Below are 20780 nucleotides of genomic sequence, written 5' to 3' on the forward strand. Positions count from 1 at the left end.
ATCTTCCACAGTTTTCCAAAACCAGGCTCTTGTGATATGGGCCGCGAGAAGTAGTAGTTCTTAAATGATGCCCCTAGCTCTATTCCTCCCCTTCTGGACCTCCTAACTCAGTTTGCCTCGATTTCTGGGTTTAAGGTGAATCCAACTAAATCTGTAGGAATGGCCTTAACTGAAGATCCCACTAGGCTAGGGGGAGTACAGGCAACATCACACATTCCATGGTCCTCCACTGATATCCCGTATCTGGGAATAAAATCGACCCAGACTTACACTGGCCTTTAACAAGGCGAATATCCCTGCCCTGTTTAAGGAGGCAAAAGAGTGGCTCCATCGCTGGGACTCTCAGGAGATCTTGTGGCTGGACCGAGTTAGTGTGATCAAGAGGTCTCTCCTCCCAAAACTTCTTTATACTTTTTATTCTCTGCCGAAGAATTCAAACTCTTAGCCATGCAAAAGGAGATGGGCCGTTTTTTTTGGAAAGGGGGAAAAAACCAAGGGTTCCTTGCAGGCTTCTTACAAGAGGGAAGATGGTAGATGGGTTGGCCTCCTCTCAGTGTCGAAGTATTTTAGGTTAGCCCAGATGGCAGTGATTCTCTCCTGGGGAAATTCACTGGATCCTCCTAGATGGCAAGACATTGAACAGGTAGTAGCTTCATTTCCCCTGACCCACTTCCCATTTCTCCCCAAGGAGGCTCTGAGTTACCGGGGTGAGTTGCTTCCTACTACCCTAGCTACACTCCGAAGTTGGGACAGGGCATGCTCACAGAGGAGTATTGCGTCAGGGTTAGGCCTGCTATCCCCCTCAACCAGAATCTGGCATTCACCCCAGGTTTATGTGCCAAGTCATATCAAAACTGGAGTCAGGATAAACCCCTGAGACTGAGGGATTTATATGTACGTCTGGAACCCCTGACCTTCCAAGAATGTAAAGAAAAGTTTGGGGTCTCAGAGATGGAACGTTTTAGGTATATTCAACTCCGGCATTGACTGACTAATAAGGGCACCCATCAAGCTGCTTCAAGAATTCCGGTCGGTATAGAACTTAAAATCCTGGAGGGGCGACAATCTCATAGAATAGCAACATGTTATAGGCTTTTAGAGAAAACTCCATTGGAGGAGAAGCTCCTGTACAAGCAAGCTTGGGCGAGGGAACTAGCAACGGATCTGCCACAGGGCCCAGGGAAGTTCGCTGTGTGCCATAGTGAAGGAGAACGCCATTAAAGTCTGTTTTAGGTGGTATCTACCTCCAGGTAGACTCCATGCAATGAATCCAGGACCCCCAGATACATGTTGGCATAGATGTGGGGATCGGGGGGACATGGCTCACATGTGGTGGTACTGCCCAATTATTCAAGCTTTTTTGGCTGGAGGTGAGGTCTAAAATTAAAGCGGTTATGGGCTCTCTGCTCCCCATGGACCCCAAGAGTGCTGCTGTTGGGGGATGCGCCGAAATATGGGTCCTTCCCAATGACGGGGCATAGGGCAGCTTTGATCACACATTACCCCTCTTAAGATAAGCCCGGCTGCTCAGTCACATAACCAACTTGTGTAGTACCTACAGGCATATATTAAAAGGGTGGTTACCTAATACCAAGAGATAAGTCTTGTGTAGTCCCACACCAGGTGGACTGCACTAATTCTTACCTAACATGGCTTCCCAAAGACTTTCCACCAGGCCAGATTCTAGAAATCTATCTTAACAACCGTCATAAGATTGTACAATTTCTATTATTTCCCATCACCTTGGTTTTATTGATATTCAGTTTCAAGTCTCTGTCTTCAGCAGCATTGGAGAAGGTTGTAATGTGCCTTAGAAATCCTTTTGGGGTTTAAATCGCATCATCGACTAAAAGAAGGGCCGCTCTCTTGTATCCCCCATGCTTGGTGCATCTAGCCCCATAAAGATCACTTGAAATTGACAAATCTTCCAATACCTACCATAACTTAACTCGCTGGACCAAATTGAAGGTAGCTCCAGTTCTATGAACACCAAGCAAACTGGCTGCCTTTTGAGTATTATACATGTATACACTACTAATAACAAAACTTATTGAAAGATCAGTGGTAGAAATTCCTTTCATAAAACCGTTTTGCATAGGGAGAGCAAACTATGTATTTCGCACCATTCCTCCATCCTTTGCGGAATCAACTTACTAAAAAGCCTTCCAGAGTGCATCTAATGAATTTGGACAAACATTTTGGGGGAGATCACGGGCACTCTTTAAAGATTGGTACTAAAATCACCCACTGCCAGGTACATAGGACCTTCCATACAAAAATAAGTTAATTATAAAATTGATTTAAAGGCATGCTGTTTGTCAGGGTAATGTAAAACCTGCAAGTCAACAAATTATCTCCAAAGCTTTCAATTAGCAGTGGCCAAAAGTACAGCAGCATTGGCCTGCCTGAAGTGCAAAGAGGTACTGGTGTAGACCTTGCAACCATAGGTACCCACAAGTCTCTTGTCCTTGCCCAATAAGGCTGGTGATTAGAAGAAACTATCGGAAGATGGCGGCTTACCATACATCAATGCAGTGAGTGGTGAAACACAATTTCATAAAAGTGAGGAGCTGGTAGAGCGACTCAAGTCTCTGGTTAGTGGCTTACACAGAGTGTGGTTTCTGTCAGATCTTCCAAGCTTCAGACAAAACATCTTTCTGATTATGTATTCAGAATTAACCAAAAGTTCTAAGGGCCAAGACCTCGGAGAGAACACATGACTCTTATTATTGCAGCTCTTCAGGAGTGGGAACTCCCAGGAATTCTGCCAGGTCGAGCATTCTATCATGGAAGGCTTTAGCTGAATGAGAAAAGTCATCCTCCGTTTCAGTTGACAAATCTTTGTTTTGGAATTCAGTAAGCACTTGCACGTTCTGAACATTCACAAGGCATGCTAGGTTTGTTTCCCCGTCAGTATTGTTTGTACTATTATTTCAATTATTTATCCTGCTGTAATTCACCGTTTACCTTCCCCTGCCTGACCCACCACACCTGTTGCCCTGTGGGCACTTTGAAACAGTTTTGCTAACTGTATAAGCGCCCAACAAGTGACCAATAAATAAAAGATTCACGGTTGCAGCGGTGGGACCTTTGGAAGAGGCAGAGGTTGCATTGATTGCAGGGAGAGGGCGTACGGAAGCTGGCCAGGGGACCTGGGAGAAGCAGAGCACCATTGTACTCACGGTCAGAGTAGGGATAACTCAGCATAGGTGAAACTGGAAGGGTTGGGTGACTGGAGAAGAGGCCAATAAGGTATCTCACTAATAATCACATTAAAATAATCAGTCATGGCTCTGGACATCCATCAAGGTTTGGAACATGTCAAAAATACGGTCCTCTTGGCTGGTCAGACTGGGCAGATATCGTCCATGTGGCAGCTATTGTCAACACAGGAGTAAGAGGAATCCATGATGTAGATGGAATCAAGTATGGTTGTCTATGTCGGGCTGTCCAAGACGTAGGCGTCCATAGAGGAGTTGAAGATGAGGTCAAAGCAGTGCACCAATCGTTGGATTGCCAGTCCAAAGGAGGCACAAAATATACCTGAGGTAATGTTGGCAGCAGAAGCACTGGATATTCATGGTCAGTGGGTGTGGACTTCAGACTCCTCTCTCAAAGAACTGGCCGGCGATCAAGAGTCGATGACATGAGGGTCCCGACAAGCTGCTGGCTTCATCTTGGGAATTGTGTGTGAATGCTCCCTTGACATACCGGCATGCTACTTAGGGCACAGCCATTTTATGTAGTCTGCGGCCTGAGAGTGGTGGACAAGAGGTCACTTTACCCATCAACATGGAGCCCCTGGAGTAAGGCCACAGACTATCGGGGTCGAACCCTTTAGCAGGGATGATGGGAGCCTCAAGCGTAGGCCCAGGAGATACCAAACTACCCTTTGCATTCAGTTCGCTGAAAACTCCTGACCCCTTGGAAATAAATCAGTTGCTAGGCTCAGAAAAACAGTCGTTCTGACCTCAGGGACACCATCGGTGGAAAAGGGCCACAATCCTGGAATTCTGATAATAAATAAGGCACAGTACACCCAAGGGGCGTTTTTACCCTTTGAGGCATTTATATAATAACACAAACCTACTAAAACAGGCTTTCTCTCTCATGGGGTACACCTTCAACCCCCCTTCCTTCTTTGTTTTTCCTCAAATAGGGCTAAAGATACTCAAATGATACCCATCTACAACAAACCCCTAGCCATATGAGCCTTGAGTAGGTTCCCCATCCACAACATAACGTGACTTCCCCATCCCTGTTCTACATTTCCTGCCCCCCCCCACCATTTGCGTATCCCTTTCAATAACCCAGGCAGCTACAGTCTGCCTTTGTCAGTCCAGGTTTCCCATAGTGTAGTCATAATATGTCCCAGTATAATAACTTTAGTATCTTTCCTTTGTTCTTCCCCAGCCTGGACATCCCACTCTGCCGCAGGTAGCGGCCAGGGGCTACGCAACTTACTGCTCCTAAGCAAGGTTGGGCTATCATATCTCCCTCTATGCAGACTTTCTTCTTTGCATTAAACATTTCATCCATGGCAGTGCACATGTAGATAGTTAAATGATGTTTAAAACATTTCCTCTGGGCCAGTGCATATGCAAGTAAACGTGCTTTCATGGCCTGGGCTTAACAAGCCCTTATTCTTCCCATATGACAATGCAGTGTTTTTATTATCATGTCAGGGCCTTCAGAGACCTAATTTCCTCTCTCGTGGGGCTTTTCCCAAGGCAGAAAGCAGGTGTTGCTGTTGGCTCTGGCCAGGTCTCCTCTACCTGGGCGAAGCCTATGCCGAACCGCCGCACTCTCAAGATGTGCCCCAGCCACGTAGGACGATGCAGCCAGGGCTCCAGTTTACTGCTATGCACAGCCCTCCCTGTGTGGCCGACAGGATGGCACAGATCTCACAGCCCCCCTGCGCTGCTGGCTGCACAACCAAGCCACTGGTGCCATCAGGGTACTTCATCCTCACCACCCGTCCCATCTTGCACTTGGGCAAGTGAACTTCCTCAAAGACAACACTGCCATCTTCGGCTTCTCCTCTGGTATGCCCGGTCTGGCCTTAGGGTGGAACAATACCTCACAGGCCATGCCCCGGTTTGGGGACTACTGCTCACGTGGCCCTGGGCTGGGGTGTTATATCTTCACCTAGCCACACTCACCACCGGGCAAGGGCTTTCACTTGTTCCCGGACAACCCTGACTGGATCCCCGGGTGGGCCGCTGCCTCAAAGGCGACGCTGCTCGTTTCAGGCTGCTTATTCGCATAGGCTGCCCCCTACATGGCCTAGCTATTTTGATCTTTGCTGGGCTACTATGGACGTACGCAGTCAAGCCAGCCACCTTTTTGATGCTCTCGGGGTTCACTCGAGGCCACAGTCCCTTAGGGAGCACTGTTCTTTCTTTTCTCTACTATATTCCTTCTTTCATTCTCTTTATATCCGTCTGTCCCTACTCTGCTTTCTCTCCTTCCAACTGTCACTTCCAACTGTCTTTCTTCTTTATGATTTCCTTTTAGAAGCCTTTGCAGTCCAGTCTATTCTTATTCGCAGGGGAGCCCTGCCCTGCCCACTGTTGGGGATCTTAAGGTTACGTGTGTTCTCCATGGTGGGGACAACATGGTAAACTCTGGTAAGTTTTACAGTCCAACCACATACACACTTACATTTAAATAAAGTTATCTAAAAGCCCTTCTTGTGCCCGCGTTTTATTTTTTTCAGTGCCTTCTTTTGTAGTCCTCCCATGTATAAATACCCCTCCCCCCCCCACCTTACCTGACAGGAGCCAATTTGGGACAGTGGTTACACATGGCATTATTGAAAACATCATCACAATCTGTGGGCCATTATATCTGCTGGACCCTTGGAGAGTCTTTCCTTGCTTTACCATTACTATCTGCCCACTCCTTGTATCTTGGGCTACTGCACATTTTATTTTGCCATAGCTTTCTTTCATCTTAATTACTTTATTTTCAGATTCTCCCAGGCCATTTTGGTCCCAATTTATATATCTTGCTAACCCAATCCATGGTGGACAAACAGTAGTACAAGGTTTTCTTTTCCTAAATAACTCAAAGGGAATCAACCTTGTAGCTAAGTGTGGGGGCTCCGTGTTACATTAACACTTTCCTTTCTATCTCCTCCTTACAATTTCTCCCACCACGTATTGCCATTCTAATCAAAACTATTAGTGTCCTATTAAACCTTTCAACAGCTCTTTTTGTCAGTGGATATAACAGACGTCTTCATATGGCACATGCGTCCCAAATAGCTCTCCATCTCATTTGATGTCAACTGTACCCTTGGTGGGATTTTGGCCGTACACTCTGAGCTGGAGTGGGAGCCGAAGATGCAGCCTGAGGGAACTGGTTATCCTTTTGTGGGTATGCAGACATTGTAAAGATGGCTGGCACAGGTGGAACAGTGGGGCAGTCTTTAACTGGGCTGTGAAATCCTTGCTCGTTTGCGGTCCATCAGTGGCTGTGTGCTGCCAGCGCCATTGGCAGCTGCATCGGTAGTGGCTGTTCTCTCTGGGCTTTCACTCACATGTGGATGGAGAGCAGGGTGCTGCTGGTGTTTGACGGGAGGATTTCCAACTACGTGCAGGGCATGGCTGCTTCTGCCTTGGTTCCTTGTGGCGGTTGGATTCGGGTCGATTGAGTTATCTACTCGGGAGGGCTGGTGTGGTCTCCCGCGAGGGACTGAAGCCTGGAGGATGACACCCTTACTTTGATTTGATCAGGTTTGGGTTTGTGCATCCGAGACTGCTGATTATTTTTCAAGCTCTGCAGTTCACTAGGATTCTTGGAAATTATTTTTAAAATGTTACATTTGCTTCCACTATAGTAGTTTTTTTTTTGGTTCGGATGGGGTGTGCGAGTACCCACCAGCACAGCATTGCCCACAGCAGGTATCCATCAGCAGAAGAATGTATATGTCGAGATGCCATGCACTTCCAATATTTGGTGCAGGAAAAATTAACAAGATCTCATGTCCATGCAAAACCTTTGTAAATCGGACCTTCGTATCCTAAGGCTGTTTTTGGTTGTTGGGCCACCAGGGGGCCGCCGCCAACATCCAAGATTCCAATATTTTCTGTAGGCATCTCCGGAAAGGGGATCATCGGCATCTCTACTGGATTTGATTCATCATGCAAGACATTAATTCAGTAAGCATATGTACTCTGAAAAGTTTCAATCATTAAATATTCAGATTTTGGGAGCCAACACTTAAGAAGTTGGCATCAGAAACCAACAAGGATGAAGAATCACTCCCTATTAACTCAGGCAAATTGGTTCACTGCGTCCAATATACTGAATAAGCACAAAAAAAACAAAAAATTGTAGACACTTGGATTATTGTTACAAGTAATGTATTTACTACTCGCTGTTTTGTGATTTTTTTGTAGTAATTTGATTTGTGAGTATGCATGTACTTGCTGATGGTGAGTCACTGGAGGTGATGCGGCATGTGTGGTGTGCATATATGTACATGAAATAATGCTATGGTAAATGTTTTCCAATTAGTGTTGCTCTGCTGTTATCTTTAAGAAAATTATTATATGAAAATTCAATGAAAGATTCTACTGCATAATTGTGACGTACACAGTTTCCCTAAATGTTTGTTTGAAAAGTTTGAATTAGTCAAGCTTTCTCCGTTTATGGTTGTTCCTCGTAACAACACATTCATGTTGCTTGACTTTCACTCTTGAAAGTTTTTCTGGATAATCAGCGAATTTTTACTCAATAGGTTTTTGTTCTTTTTCCTTTGTTTTGTATCCTGCTATTTGGCCATGACTATAATTGAAACAATTCATTATTTTTTGTAAAGCGCTTTGGCGTAAGGTGCTATAGAAGTATAAATAAAATGCAAATACAAAATACCCCATTGTCAGTCAATAGTTTTTCTAGAAATCATCCCACTAAAATCTCATCCAAAAAAAATAATTTTGAGCTTTAGTGTCGCTTCGTATACCACAGCAACCTCTACCCATTTTGAGTACAGATCCATAAGGACTATTACATATCTCTTTCTTTCTCAAATATCAAGTAACGTTCCTAAAATATCCACCGCCACAAACATCTATGGCAACTCGTGTAGTTCTATCGGAGCAAGTGGTTGTACTCTTGAAACATGTGTATGAGCGCGATAGAAATAAAATATCATCAATATCAATTGTCTTCAATACATTGCAGCTTTCACATTGTTTTACAAGTCTTTTCACAGCACCATCAATCCTAGGCCACGAATAAACTCCTCAGACCTACCTTTCATTTTAGTCACATCTAGATTTTCCTCATGCCATAATTCTAATATTCTGCTCCTTACACTTTCGGTGGTATGATTTTACCCTGACAAAGAATTTTCCATCCAGGCGCTTTTCATCCAATATTCTGTGGTATTGTGCTATGCCTCCTTTACAGTCCTTTCTCTCATAACCTTCCCATCTATTTTCTATCATTTCTTTTAGCTCCTGCAACACTTCATCTTCTGTTTCAGAGATACTCCACTCATCCTTACGTACAACTTGTCCAGCAATCAGTGGTCGAAGTGTATGAAAAGAAGTAGTGGAACTAGGTTCCCTGCTGGTATGCCCTCGCTCCCCACAAACCCCATCACCACGCCCCCTCCCACACACAATACACACACCCAGACACTTGCACCTACTGTTTAAGGGAACCTTCAGTGCAGTGCACTGAAAGTGCACGTTTCAACTTCTTCCTACACTTTCATTTTAAAACGAAACCATTCCGGAATGGTTTCTTTTCAAAATAAAAGTATAGGAGCTGTAAAAGGTCATTTAAAAAAAGTAGAGCAGCACCGCTCCCGACTGCTCCCACTCACTTCGACCACTGCCAGCAATTATAAATATTTGATCATGTGTCTTCCTCACATGCTTCTCCGTCTTCTCAGTCTTCTCAGTCTTGTTCCCCTCCTCCACATAGAGACCAATAATCAGCAAGAACATTATGTTTCCCAGATCTCTGTTCCTCTACCATTTCATGTCACCGTAGTACAGTTACCCATTTATATATCTTGCATAAGACATCCTCTAAGCCTTTTGGTATTAAATATTCCTACTACGGGGCTCATGATCTGTACTTACCAGAAACTCCTCACTCATATGAATTACTGGTGTTTTTTTCACAGCTCAGATAACACTGAGCGCTTTTTTTTCTATCACAGAATAGTTGACCTCTGCACCTCAAAGTGCATAAGGCAAAGAACATCACTTTCTCACTTCCACCTAGCGTGTGCAATAATACTGCACGTAGACCCGTTTTGCTCGCGCCTATCATTACTATGTAATGCCAGCGGTGTCAAAGCATGTCAAAACAGAGGCTCTCACTATGGCAGATTTGATGTCTCTAAAACCTTCTTTGCAAGACTTTGTCCACTCCTATCCTACACCGCTTTTACACATCTTCTGAATCTTATTGCACACATCAGCAAAAGGTTTATCAAAGACGTCGAGGAGAGCGACCAGAAGATAGCTCTTTGGATCTAATCTACTGGCTTTTTTGTAGACAGGAATGATGACCGCAGTTTTCCATGAATCCGGGATTTGTTTGTTTATTGAGAGTGTATTGAATAAGGTTGAGCAAAACACTGCCCATTCCTCGGTAGCCTTCTTCAGCATAGCGTTGGACAGTCCATCTGGACCAGAAGGCCTAGAGTCGCTTGCTTTACAGATAAGACCTTCAATTTCATCTTTATTAAATGAAAATGCCCATGGACAATTGATGCCTTCTGTCTTCACAAACACGATACTTGCAGGAAGACTGCATAGTTGGGTGAAGAAGCACATCCATACATTTGACCGCAACCAGAGTTCTCGAGTTGTTAGATGCCAGAGTCCTCAAAATTTGCTTGGCGTCTTTTTGAAGCATACGATGTCATACCCATTGTTTGTAGTATTGGCAGCATTTATTTTATAGACTTAATCATTTCATTCCCCCTGTTCTCGGCATAGCTGTCTGTTTTCTTGGTTTAATTCTCATTTTTTTAAGCGACTTCTGAACCGTAGATACGTTTCGTCTTGAACTGTGTTCTCCCACTGAATGGTTTAAAAATGACGTATTCATTGAGCAGTGGGACATAGTTTACGTCCATAGTCGGATCCTCCATTGCAATTTTGTAATTATAATTCAATTGGCGGATATCACAGGGGAGGAGATGGAGCCTATTTCTGCCGAATCGAAGCAAGACTTTGATTCCATACAGCATTGGTGATTTCACATTGACCCCTCTTGATATGAGCCTGGCTGCTCAGCCACACTACCAACCTGTGTAGTTCAGACTTCTACCAATGGTTGAGTCCCTATTGCAGGACGTCAAAGTTGTTGTGTACCCAAAGGGTACTGCTCCAAATCTTGTCTAACATTTGTTATAAACGCATCAATGTGGATCAATTTGGAGTGGGTCATCGCAAGAAAAGTCGCCTAGTCTCCATAGTTTGTTTATGGCCTCAGTTTAAGGAAAGGGGCTAAGGAGATGGTTAGGGCTGACATGAGAATACAGTCGAGCTTGTGAGAATTCACCAGACGTCTTTCAATAGTAGCCCTTGTTGTTGTTTTAGTCCCCCGATTTCTGTGGGGGCCAGCTGGAAGGCAGCCTTAGATGATTCGTCAGACGACTCACTGTTGGAGTCGAGTCCGAAATATGGAACTCTGGTTGTCTAGTTGCACGACCTGTATAGTTTTGTTGGTTGGTATTCTTTCTATGTAGATTGGTACAGTCGAATTTTGACTTTTCATTATGTTTTAGCTAAAGGATGCATGAAGTTAACCTCTTAAATGCCACCGACGAGCCGGCTCGTCGGTAAAAACCGCTCCAGGTTGCCACCGACGAGCCGGCTCGTCGGTGGCACTTAAGGGGTTAATGACGGGGGAAATGTTGGGCGGGTTTTGCTGTGTTTACCGCGATTTTAAAAAAAAAACCTGTGGCACGGGGGGGAGGGACAACAATGGCACTTAAAGGGTTAAAGGGCAGTTGTGCAGTCTTCCGTGATTTGTGACGAGGCTGCAAAAAAGTTGTCTTCATGTTGTTGTTCTGGGGAATTTATTCTATTAGGGTTCTAAACTTGACTCTCCAGTCCATATTGCTGCTCGAGGTCCTGAGGTGAGTTGGGGCAGGGGGAAAATGGAGTGCTTCTTAGCAACGTTGTACTCTGATGCTTTTGAATGTCATGAGTTTCGGATAAGTCACTTTTTATTTAAGAGAGTAACTTTTAAGGAAGATGTTTGTGGCAATGACCCTGGCTTGAACATACATTCTGGACTGTTGGTATGGCCACGTTCAGACATATTGAGTGAGTCACTTTCCTCTGTGGCTCGCATGTGATTCACGAAAGATTTAGCATTCCAGCGTGTGGAAATGTCACAAGAGGGATCATCATTGCAACCCCGTTCATCCCAAGATTTATTGCGAGCGGACATCACGTGTTCACGGTAATATCTCGTCCGTAGCGGCAAGTTTAAGCTAGTTAGTTCTTTATTATTTGTCAAGGCCGGCTGTGTCAGGGGGCAGCTACAGTCATAGTGTACTCTTGCCCCTGGACTGAAGAAGGCAACGGATCATAGGGAGAAGGCTTAAGCTTATAGGTAGCGTAGGGGGTAGGCTCTGAAAAATAGACATCTAGAGCAGGTGTTGTGTCACTCTCCTGTCCCAATACGGCACTAGCACCAGCAGCACCAGCAGTGAATGCATGAAAACCTGGAGACAAACGCTGCTGTGTTACTGAGGCCACGTTATCCAAGCATTGTAGGGGTGACAAGAGAGAATGGCCAGGATTTATCAAGTCGGAGAAAACAGGGATCACAATTGGACCCTAGTTTACTGAACTTTGAGGATCAGATTCTGTGTGCGGTGACAATGCAGATAGGGAGGCGCGCTTGTGTATGAAAGCCGTGTCAGGCATGGTAGTGGTGGCAGATGACACCAAGGGATCACTAGAATGTATCGCATATGGTGGATCAGGCACCATACAGTTCTTCACAGATTCAGAGACAGTGAACAGTCTTACTTGAGGTCCAGTAGGAGGCGGCATATGTGAATTGCCGATCATAGATAGTAGGCGAGCTGGACTCCTCGTATGCTGATCAGGCAAAATTGAGTCTATGTTTCACAATGATATTAGAATGCAGAAAAGCAAAACCAACTTTGAAGATGGATTTCAGGAGCATGTACGTAGCGGGAGCAGTGGGCTTCACGGACTGCAGGACTGCTACTCTTCGCTACTCCGTGCCGCGGGATGGCAAGGATTATGTATGGGTGTTCCGCCTTCAATACCAACCATAGAAAGCAGATTGGAAACAGAGTGAGAACGAGCAGGAAACAAAGACTGAAAGAGCAGCCTCCAGTGCAGGGCTGCTACTCTTCACTAATCCGCCTACTAAACCTTGAAAGACATATCTTGCTTATTCTTAGGTGCGGAACTATTTAACATCACACTCACTAGCTCCTTCTTGGGTACTACCGCCTTGTCACTTTATCCTATGACCCAAATAATCTATGGATTACAATGTCAATTTGCATTTTTGGTTCTTGAGAGTTAAAACAGCTTCTGAGTATTCCTAGCACAGACTCTCATCATGCTCTTAATGTGTTTCCTAATATATCACCCTGGAAAAATGACACTCCTGGCAAATTCCTACAATATTTATGCATGATTCTTTGGAAAACAGTAACTTTGGAAGCTAAACCGAAGGGCATCCTTTTAAATTTGAATATCCCCCCCAGTGTTATGAATGCTGTAGTTGACCAGGACATTAGATGAAGGTTTATTTGGTGATAAACTGACACCAAGTTCAGAATGCGGAAGACATTTGCTTCTTGTATCAGACACACTAAATCATCTGTATTAGGAGTGGGGAAACCCATCTTTAACCAGAGCCTTATTTACAGCCCTGAGATCAACACACAGCCTTAATTCCCTCCTGTAGATTTCCACACTACGACAACAGGAGACAACCATTTTGTTGCCTCTACCTGCTCAATCACTCGATGTTCATCTAGCTCTCTTAGTTCTTTAGCAGTACTTCTTGCAGACTAACCAGTATATTACCAACTTTAGACTTTACAGGAATGACACCAGCCTGCACTGTGATTTTGTGGTGGTATGCACGAAGGCAGCCTAATGCGTCACAGAAAATGTCCATGAAATTACCTTCTACTTCACACACGATTTGTTTTCAACCGTCTTGACGTGGAACACCTAGATGAATGATCATTTTCACCTCTTCTGCTCAAACCATTCCAACAAGCAGCCACCTATTTCAGACACATACAGATTAGCACTCTCCTGCAAGCTTTGCATTTCAGCCTTGCCCAAAATGGCCCCATAAATTCTGCACATGGGTCCTTCCCTCTTCATTTTGGTGCCTATCTCACTCACAGGAAAATGTTCCACCCTTGTTTTCATCGCTCCTCTGTTCTTAACTGTTATCTCTCTCACCACTCTTGTAACAAAGTTGCCTCAAAATCAGGCAGTGTACCCACCCTCCCACGTCTCCTGCAATCTGCAATGCTCCGTGGACACATTGGGGAACTAGCCATGTGAAAGTTTCTCACACAACTGTGGCACTGTTAAGAGCATGTCAATCTCGGGTCCTTTCTCTTGGGTCTCTTACAGTTTTGTTGGACCTTCTCCAAGCAGTCTCATTTGATAGGATTCCTTCTTCATCCCCGCAACTACTTCCATTGTTCCTGCTTCACTTTATCTCCTTTGCGCTCAGCACACACTTTGCTTTCAACCAAACAACATTTTTTTCAATTCCTTTATACACTGGATCACAGGCTCCATACTTTTTGCCAAGTCAATCACTTCCTCCAGTGTTGGGTCACCTTTGCTCCGAATTTCGTAACAAGTTTTTGTTGGCCAACGTTTTGCACACATTTATCTCGGATATGCTCGTCATACATAATCCCAAAATTGCAGTTGTTGGCTAATTGACCGAGGGCTAGGAAAGTCTTGTACCGACTCACATGGCTACTGTTCTCTCATGCCAAAAGTGATATCTTTCAAATATCACACATCTCTTTTTTCATAACATAAATCCATCTTTTTAAATATCAACTTATAGGGATTGTCTGCACCGCCACTCCCCCTTCTCATTTCTGAAATCGGGTAGTCTTTTTAACACCCTCCTGGCCTCAAAGCTCAAGCAATGCATCAACGGGGATTTCATTCTCTCCATTCTGAATGTGGGTCCATGAGTTGCCAAGACAGTCTTTGAAATCTTTCCAAATATCTGACTTCACAGGAGGTTTCCCTGCAGATTGTGTAAATTGAGGGGCGAGGATACTCATTTCCTATTGTTTAAACAGGCCAACTGTTAGGATGTTTTGAATGTTCAAGAATGATCCCCTCCTAAGTATGCACCTTGGCAGTCCCTTTTCACGCTCTACACTTTGCGGTAAAAGTCCTATTTCTGGGTCTCTGAAGACTAATCTATGGCCTCTCGAAGCTATGCGTCACCGCTTCGAGGAGCCGCTTTCACACTCTCGCTCACCGGCTTCACTGTACAGTGCTCCACGCACTGGGGGGGGCTTTTTTTCCAGAGCTCCGCACACAACCGTCTTATCGGGGACAACTGTGTGGTCCGCTCTCAACAGATTCTCATACTTGCGGGCGGCTTACTAGGCAGTCTGAGGATCTCCGCTGTCAGCAACAGACACGGCAAGGACCACTCGTCCTGCTGAGTGTCTGCATACCTGTCTGGGGGATCTTCTCGTTTTCCAGCTCATCGCCAAAATTAAGTTGAGCCGGAACAATGGTATTAAGATTCTTTATTTGGCAACTTCATGTTACTCCAAAAGGACCCCAAGAAAATATCCTCTCTACATTTCATGCCCTTCTCTCTCTCCCAACTTTATTCTAATCTATCCTGCAGGAAACTCGTGTTGATGTTAGGTTATTGGTTATTGATACGTAACACCCTGTTCCTGGATGATTACCATGTGATTGTGTGACCGAATATTGTTACTTGAAATCCTAACAAAGGGATTTAAACACTTGACCTTCCTCTCAGATAAATCTTTAACTATATTTGAAAGCAGCTCTCTCTGTGGATCCCTTTCAACAAAAGATGGGTATAACTGCCATGTAATAGCTTGTTTAGGGCTATGCCATCAGCAATCTTTAGGCTGCTACGGGGGTACAAAACTACTTAGACACAAACATGTTTCACGCTTAGTAAAACGTTACCATATTTAAACGTCAATTTTAGATTTACAAACCTTACAAGCACAAAGGATGGAAATAGTACAAGTGTATGAACTTATAAAGGACTCAATATTGGAGACCAACATTATTATAGTTGTGACTGAGGTGCCACAACATTCTATCTATTGCATGCAATCTTAAGTATTTGGATGTTGTCTATTTGCAAACACAAATAGAAACTGACCTTTAGAAGTTCCTCTGATGTAGGCCGGTCCTGAGGAATTTTCTGGAGACAAGAATCTACAAAGTTTCGAAAATAGTCTGTCCTATCACAAACAAAAACAAGAACAAAGTATTAACAAAAGATCATTAATGTCAGCAAAAAAAGCAATAGATTTTCGGAAATGAAACACCTAAAGTTTATCAAAATTGCAATTGTATTTGATAAAATATTCTTACTGGATGAATATATCTGGCTATTGCAACCAAAATTCATCTCACGCATGTTAAACGTTCAAGCATAAGGGTACAAATCAATCAACAGCGCAATGTGAGAAAAGTAGCGACTGAACACCTTTTCTATCAATTGAGATGTGAAGTGACGATGGACAGAAATCACCGTAACTGAGCTTAATAGTAGTGCAGTCAGGAACTGCCCTCAAAAAGACTGAAATCTGCACAAGAACATAACCTTGGAACCATCCATCAACATACACATGTTAACCCTTCAATCTTTGGATAGCAAAAAGGCACATGAATATATTCAGCTCGGTTTATAGTCCTAGCATTGAATGCCAAAGCATCGAATGCCTTAGCATCCAAAAAAAGCATCACGCACCCTAAAGCCAGAGGCGGGTTTCACTCCTGAACCCCAAAGGCGAAATTAACAAAGGACCAAACCTGGTTTGGTGCGCAGAGAAAATCTCAAGAAGTACCTTTTCACAATGAAATGGCGAAAAAAGACTGGGCGCCATTTTGACAAAGATGGCTCCCGTGTATGCTTTACTGTAGCTGCAAACACAGCCTGCGTTAAAATTACACTACGGTAGTTCAAACAAAACCACTGCCACCAGCCATTCCATGAGGAAAGTGTAACATTAAAAATGTTACAAGAGAAACTAGACAAAGGGGATACTAGGTAACCCTTCCAGCACTCTATTGAAAGATGGGGTGTGCTGGGTCTAGAAAGTTACAATGGTAAGTAAAGTCAATTTCACTTTACTACTCTTGGAAACAGTAGTTTATCCAACAGAAGGTATTTAAATCTTTGGGAAATCTGAAAGACTTCCCTGTGTCACTGCACTGAAGGTGCTGTGTGACACAATGTAAAAGATAATGCCTATGGAGTTTGTCAGACTCCACAACTAAAAGAAACCGTGTTCAAAATCATAATAAAATACATGAGAGCATGGGGAAAAGGGTCACACTCTCTCCAGGTGAAATGAATCAAGTCCTCAAAATCAAGCAAAGTTGCTGGGGGTCTGTAAGGTGGAGGGATTTAGCACATTTCTGAGAATTCTCGCTGAAAAGGGAGGTCTGAAACCATGCAATGGGCAGTCAGATTTTGGCTTTTAAACAAAATCTTAGAAGTCTCAGCAGCGTTTAGTGACTACTTGCACCACAGGGCTGACCATAATTGTTTACGGAAAAGGCCCTGTTGGGGGAGGAATTCAAGACTGAGAACAAGTTCCTGAAAGATTAAGCTCCTGCACACTATTGTAGGTTTAAGGCCTAACAAGCACCATCGAGCAAAAAATAGCAGAATTAAACCTGGGAAGCCATTTGCTACGGAGCTAGATGATGGACATTTTAAGGCGACTTTGGGCTATCGGAATCAGTATGAATCGGATGACCACTCCAAGAATGTCAACAACGGGCTGCTGGGTTACATAAAATACATAACAGTTTACTGGGCTTGCAACAAGGTTGAGTTATCTGGCATAGCCATTCTACAGAGATTTTCGACTTTATTTGAATGCACCCATGCATCATGAGGAAAATTTTAACCACCAAGTCTGTGGTGCTTCAATTTTAAGCACTACATACCTGTCAGCTACTTTAAGGCCTATGGCAGCCAACCTCTTTTTGACATACTACCTTCTGAAGTGCCACCATCAAATGCATTTTTGTTGAGTTACAAATCAAAGTTAAAACAGACATGTTATATGACATGCATTACTTACCGTAATAGCATTTCTAATTGTATATGCTTAGTTTCATATGCTGTGCATACAGTCCGATATCTAGTGGTATTGCAGATTGAATAGGGATGTCGACATGGGCGTGCCTGTAACACTATCCCTAACGTGAAGTGTAGTGTACCCAAAATCCCTCACGCATCGAAGTCCCGCCGATTGTATTTTTTCTGCCATAAGGGAGCCTTATTTATACATTTATAAAGCGCACAAAGCCCAAAGGCAACTAGGCGCTAACACTTAAGGAGTTGGTTACAGTTATTTTCCAGCTTACAGGTCAAGACATTTGCATAAAAACAGAAAGATGACAGGTTTCGTTACATTAAGCATCTAGTACATACATTGATGTGAAAGTTACATTTACATTAGCTGAGTGTCGATGCCATAGTAAGGTAGTTCACAAGGATGTTTGCGAGCTGATGGTCGCAAAGTCTGACCTGAATAGAAAATTGTTTAGGTTTTTCCTGAAAGACCAATATGTAGTGTTATTTCTAAGTCACATGGGGCATGTGTTCCAAAGTTTGGGGGCAATTACCAGAAAGCTAGAGCCTCCCACTTTCTGCCTCTTATATCTAGGGGTGGTGAGCAGGTTAGTGTATGAAGAGCGAGTAGGTCTGTTGGATTGGGTTTGCTGATCAGATTACTGAGATAAGCAGGTGCCCTATTAGAGATGCATTTATGTGTAAGCGTGAGCATTTTAAATTTGATCCCGTCATGGACTGGGAAGCCAGTGGATATTCCTGCTGGTAGCAGAGATGTGTTTGTTGATCGAGATGTTCAGAGCTGCCCTGATGGTGTTTTTCTGTACGATTTGTTTTTTAAAAATATTTCTGCAACTGGTTCTAGCAAATAAAGAGTTGCAATAATCAATCCTGGAGCCTATCAGGGCTCTGGCCAAGGAGATGGAGTTGTCCGGTGAAAGGAATAATCTGTTGGCTCTTATCAGTTTAGCTGTGTAGGCGGCAGAAGACACTATGGCGTTAACCTGTCTATTTAGGGTGAGGGAAGAGTCAATGTAGACACTAATGGTTTTTATTTAATTAGCAACCATAATGGTATTGTCATCAATGTCGAAATATTTATACTCTAGGGGGAGGTTGCTTTGGTTAGTTTTGTTTCCGATTAAGATCAACTTGGACTCGTCATTGAGACATAGCTCGTTAAGCACCATCCAGGCCTGGATTGCAAGGTAGATCTTGTGTAGAATTTTTCGAGTCTGTGTCATAGCCTTATGACTATCGTGAGTAAGTACAGAAAGAGGAAAAAGTAGTAAGATGTCTACGTTCCTTCCATCCGAGCTGGGAGGAAGGGTGGTGCATGTGAATCTAAGCAGATACAATCATCAGAAATGTTATCACGGTAAGTAATTCATGTCTTCTGATGCTTGTGAATATGCTTAGACTCACATGCTGTGCATAGACTAGAGAGCAGTACCCAGAAATGGAGGAAGAAGGTGAGAACCAACAGTAGTGAAAAGATGTCTTAGTACTGCTTTTCCCGCCTGAGAATCAGACCTAGAGTATGTGTCTAGGCAATAGTGTTTTGTAAAGGTGTGCACAGAACTCCAGGTTGCCACTTTGCAAATTGACAAGAGAGGACCATTTGCAATGAATGCTATGGAAGCCCCAGTGCGTCGAGTAGAGTGTGCTCTAGGCTTGAAGGGCAGACATCTCTGGGCAAGAGTGTAGCAGAGTGTGATGCAATTGACAATCCACCGTGAGATGGCGGATTTAGAGACAGGATCCCCTTCTCTACCAGTCGCCACTGAAACAAAAACAGGTTTGTTTTCCTTAGTGGTTTAGTTCTTTCCAGATAGTACATGACTGCCCTGCCACATCCAGTGTGTAGGCTTCTTTCCGTCACGTTAGTGGGATTCTGGAAGAATGTGGGTAGTTCTATTGACTGGTTCACATGGAACTTAAAAATAAATGTGGGCGCAAACCAAGGGAGAGTGCGCAGAACCACCTTATCGTTGTGAATTGTGACAAAAGGGTCTAGAATTTAGAGGGCCTGTAGTTCGCTGACTCTCCTTATTGAAGTGACTGCAACTAGGAAGACTGTCTTGTAAGTGAGTGCTTCGAGGCATGCCTTGTGCATAGATTCAAAGGGAGACCCATTAAATCTGGTTAATACCACATTTAGGTCCCATCCAGGAGCTGGATTAGAAATAGAGGGATTAATTCTTTTAACCCATTCCATGAAAGCTTTAATTACTGGGATCTTCCACCACAACACTTTCCGCTGGGCCGTGATTTAGGCTGAGAGTGCAGCTAAGTGAACCTTCATAGAATTAAAAACTAGACATGAGTCTAGTAGGTGAGTCCAGTATAATACAATATGAATAGGAGAGCAGTCAATGGGATGGATGCTCTTGGAATTGCAGCAGGTGACGAAGCATTTCAATTTATTGGAAGACCAATGTCTGGTGTTAGGCTTTCTTGCTTCTCTAAGTATATCCATGCATCTCTGAGGAAGTTGGAGATGCCCAAACTCTATGACTTCAGGAGCCAAGTCGCTAACTTGAGAGTCTGCGGGCATGGATGAAGTGTTTCCCCCTTGTCTTGAGATAGCATGTTGTATGTGCAAGGTAGTTTCATCGGAGTAGAGAGAGAAAGAGACATATCCATCAGATGAGAGAACCCGGGTTAGCGGGTTCACATCTGGGCCACCAATATCATGACTGGTTCCTGGTGCATCTTGTGCACAATCTTGTTGAGTTGGGGGCATAAGCACATTTCCCTGAACATGTTTCCAGAGACCGTTCCTCTTGGATTGGTTCTGAGGGTACCTGGAGGAGAGTTCTCTAGAATTGTGAACAAGTCGATGCCCCATTCTGCAAAAACATTGGAGACAATGTCTTTGTGTAGTCGCCATTCGTACTCTGTGGGAAGTCTCTGCTGAGCACGTCTGCCAGAAGATTGAGTTCCCCTCGAACGCGTTGAGACAATAGGACCATCCTGTGTTTGAGCCCATTTCCAAATTTTCTGGGACAGTTTGGATAGCCCTGTAGAGTGAGTGCCCCCTTGCTTGTTCAGGAAGTACATGGCCGTGGTGCTGTTCGTGATGATCAGTACGGTCTTTCCCTGCAACTGTGGCTTAAAAGCCTTCAGTGCTTTGGACACCGCTAACAGCTCCAACAGGTTTATGTGATTGGATGCTACTCCTGGGGAGCAAATGCTGTGCGCTGTCTGCTGAAGGAGGTGAGCCCCCACCCCGTGAGGAACAAGAAAATACAACAAGCAATACATGACGTTAAATCTAAACCAGAAAACAGTACAGGCAACAATTTACATTATTGATGAGGTTAATTGCAAATGGAGAGGGACCAGGGCGAGAAAGGGGGGTTAGGCGGTGGAGGCGGCTTCAATAGAGAAAAGGAAGAAAAGAAGCTAATGGGGTGAGTGGAAGAGATGGATTTTAG

General features: G+C 44.0%; 1 protein-coding gene across 1 annotated transcript in view; it reads right to left on the reverse strand.

Annotated features, from left to right (window-relative positions):
* Positions 1-20780, reverse strand: part of TAOK1 (TAO kinase 1) — a 1754180-nt gene that overhangs the window by 765515 nt on the left and 967885 nt on the right. The window contains exon 10 of the mRNA XM_069615276.1: positions 15409-15490. Within this exon, the coding sequence (XP_069471377.1) occupies positions 15409-15490 (82 nt within the window). The remainder of the gene's footprint in view (positions 1-15408; positions 15491-20780) is intronic.

Source organism: Ambystoma mexicanum, chromosome 9 (genome assembly GCF_040938575.1).
Source record: "Ambystoma mexicanum isolate Mex_15411 chromosome 9, UKY_AmexF1_1, whole genome shotgun sequence".
NCBI lineage: Eukaryota > Metazoa > Chordata > Amphibia > Caudata > Ambystomatidae > Ambystoma > Ambystoma mexicanum.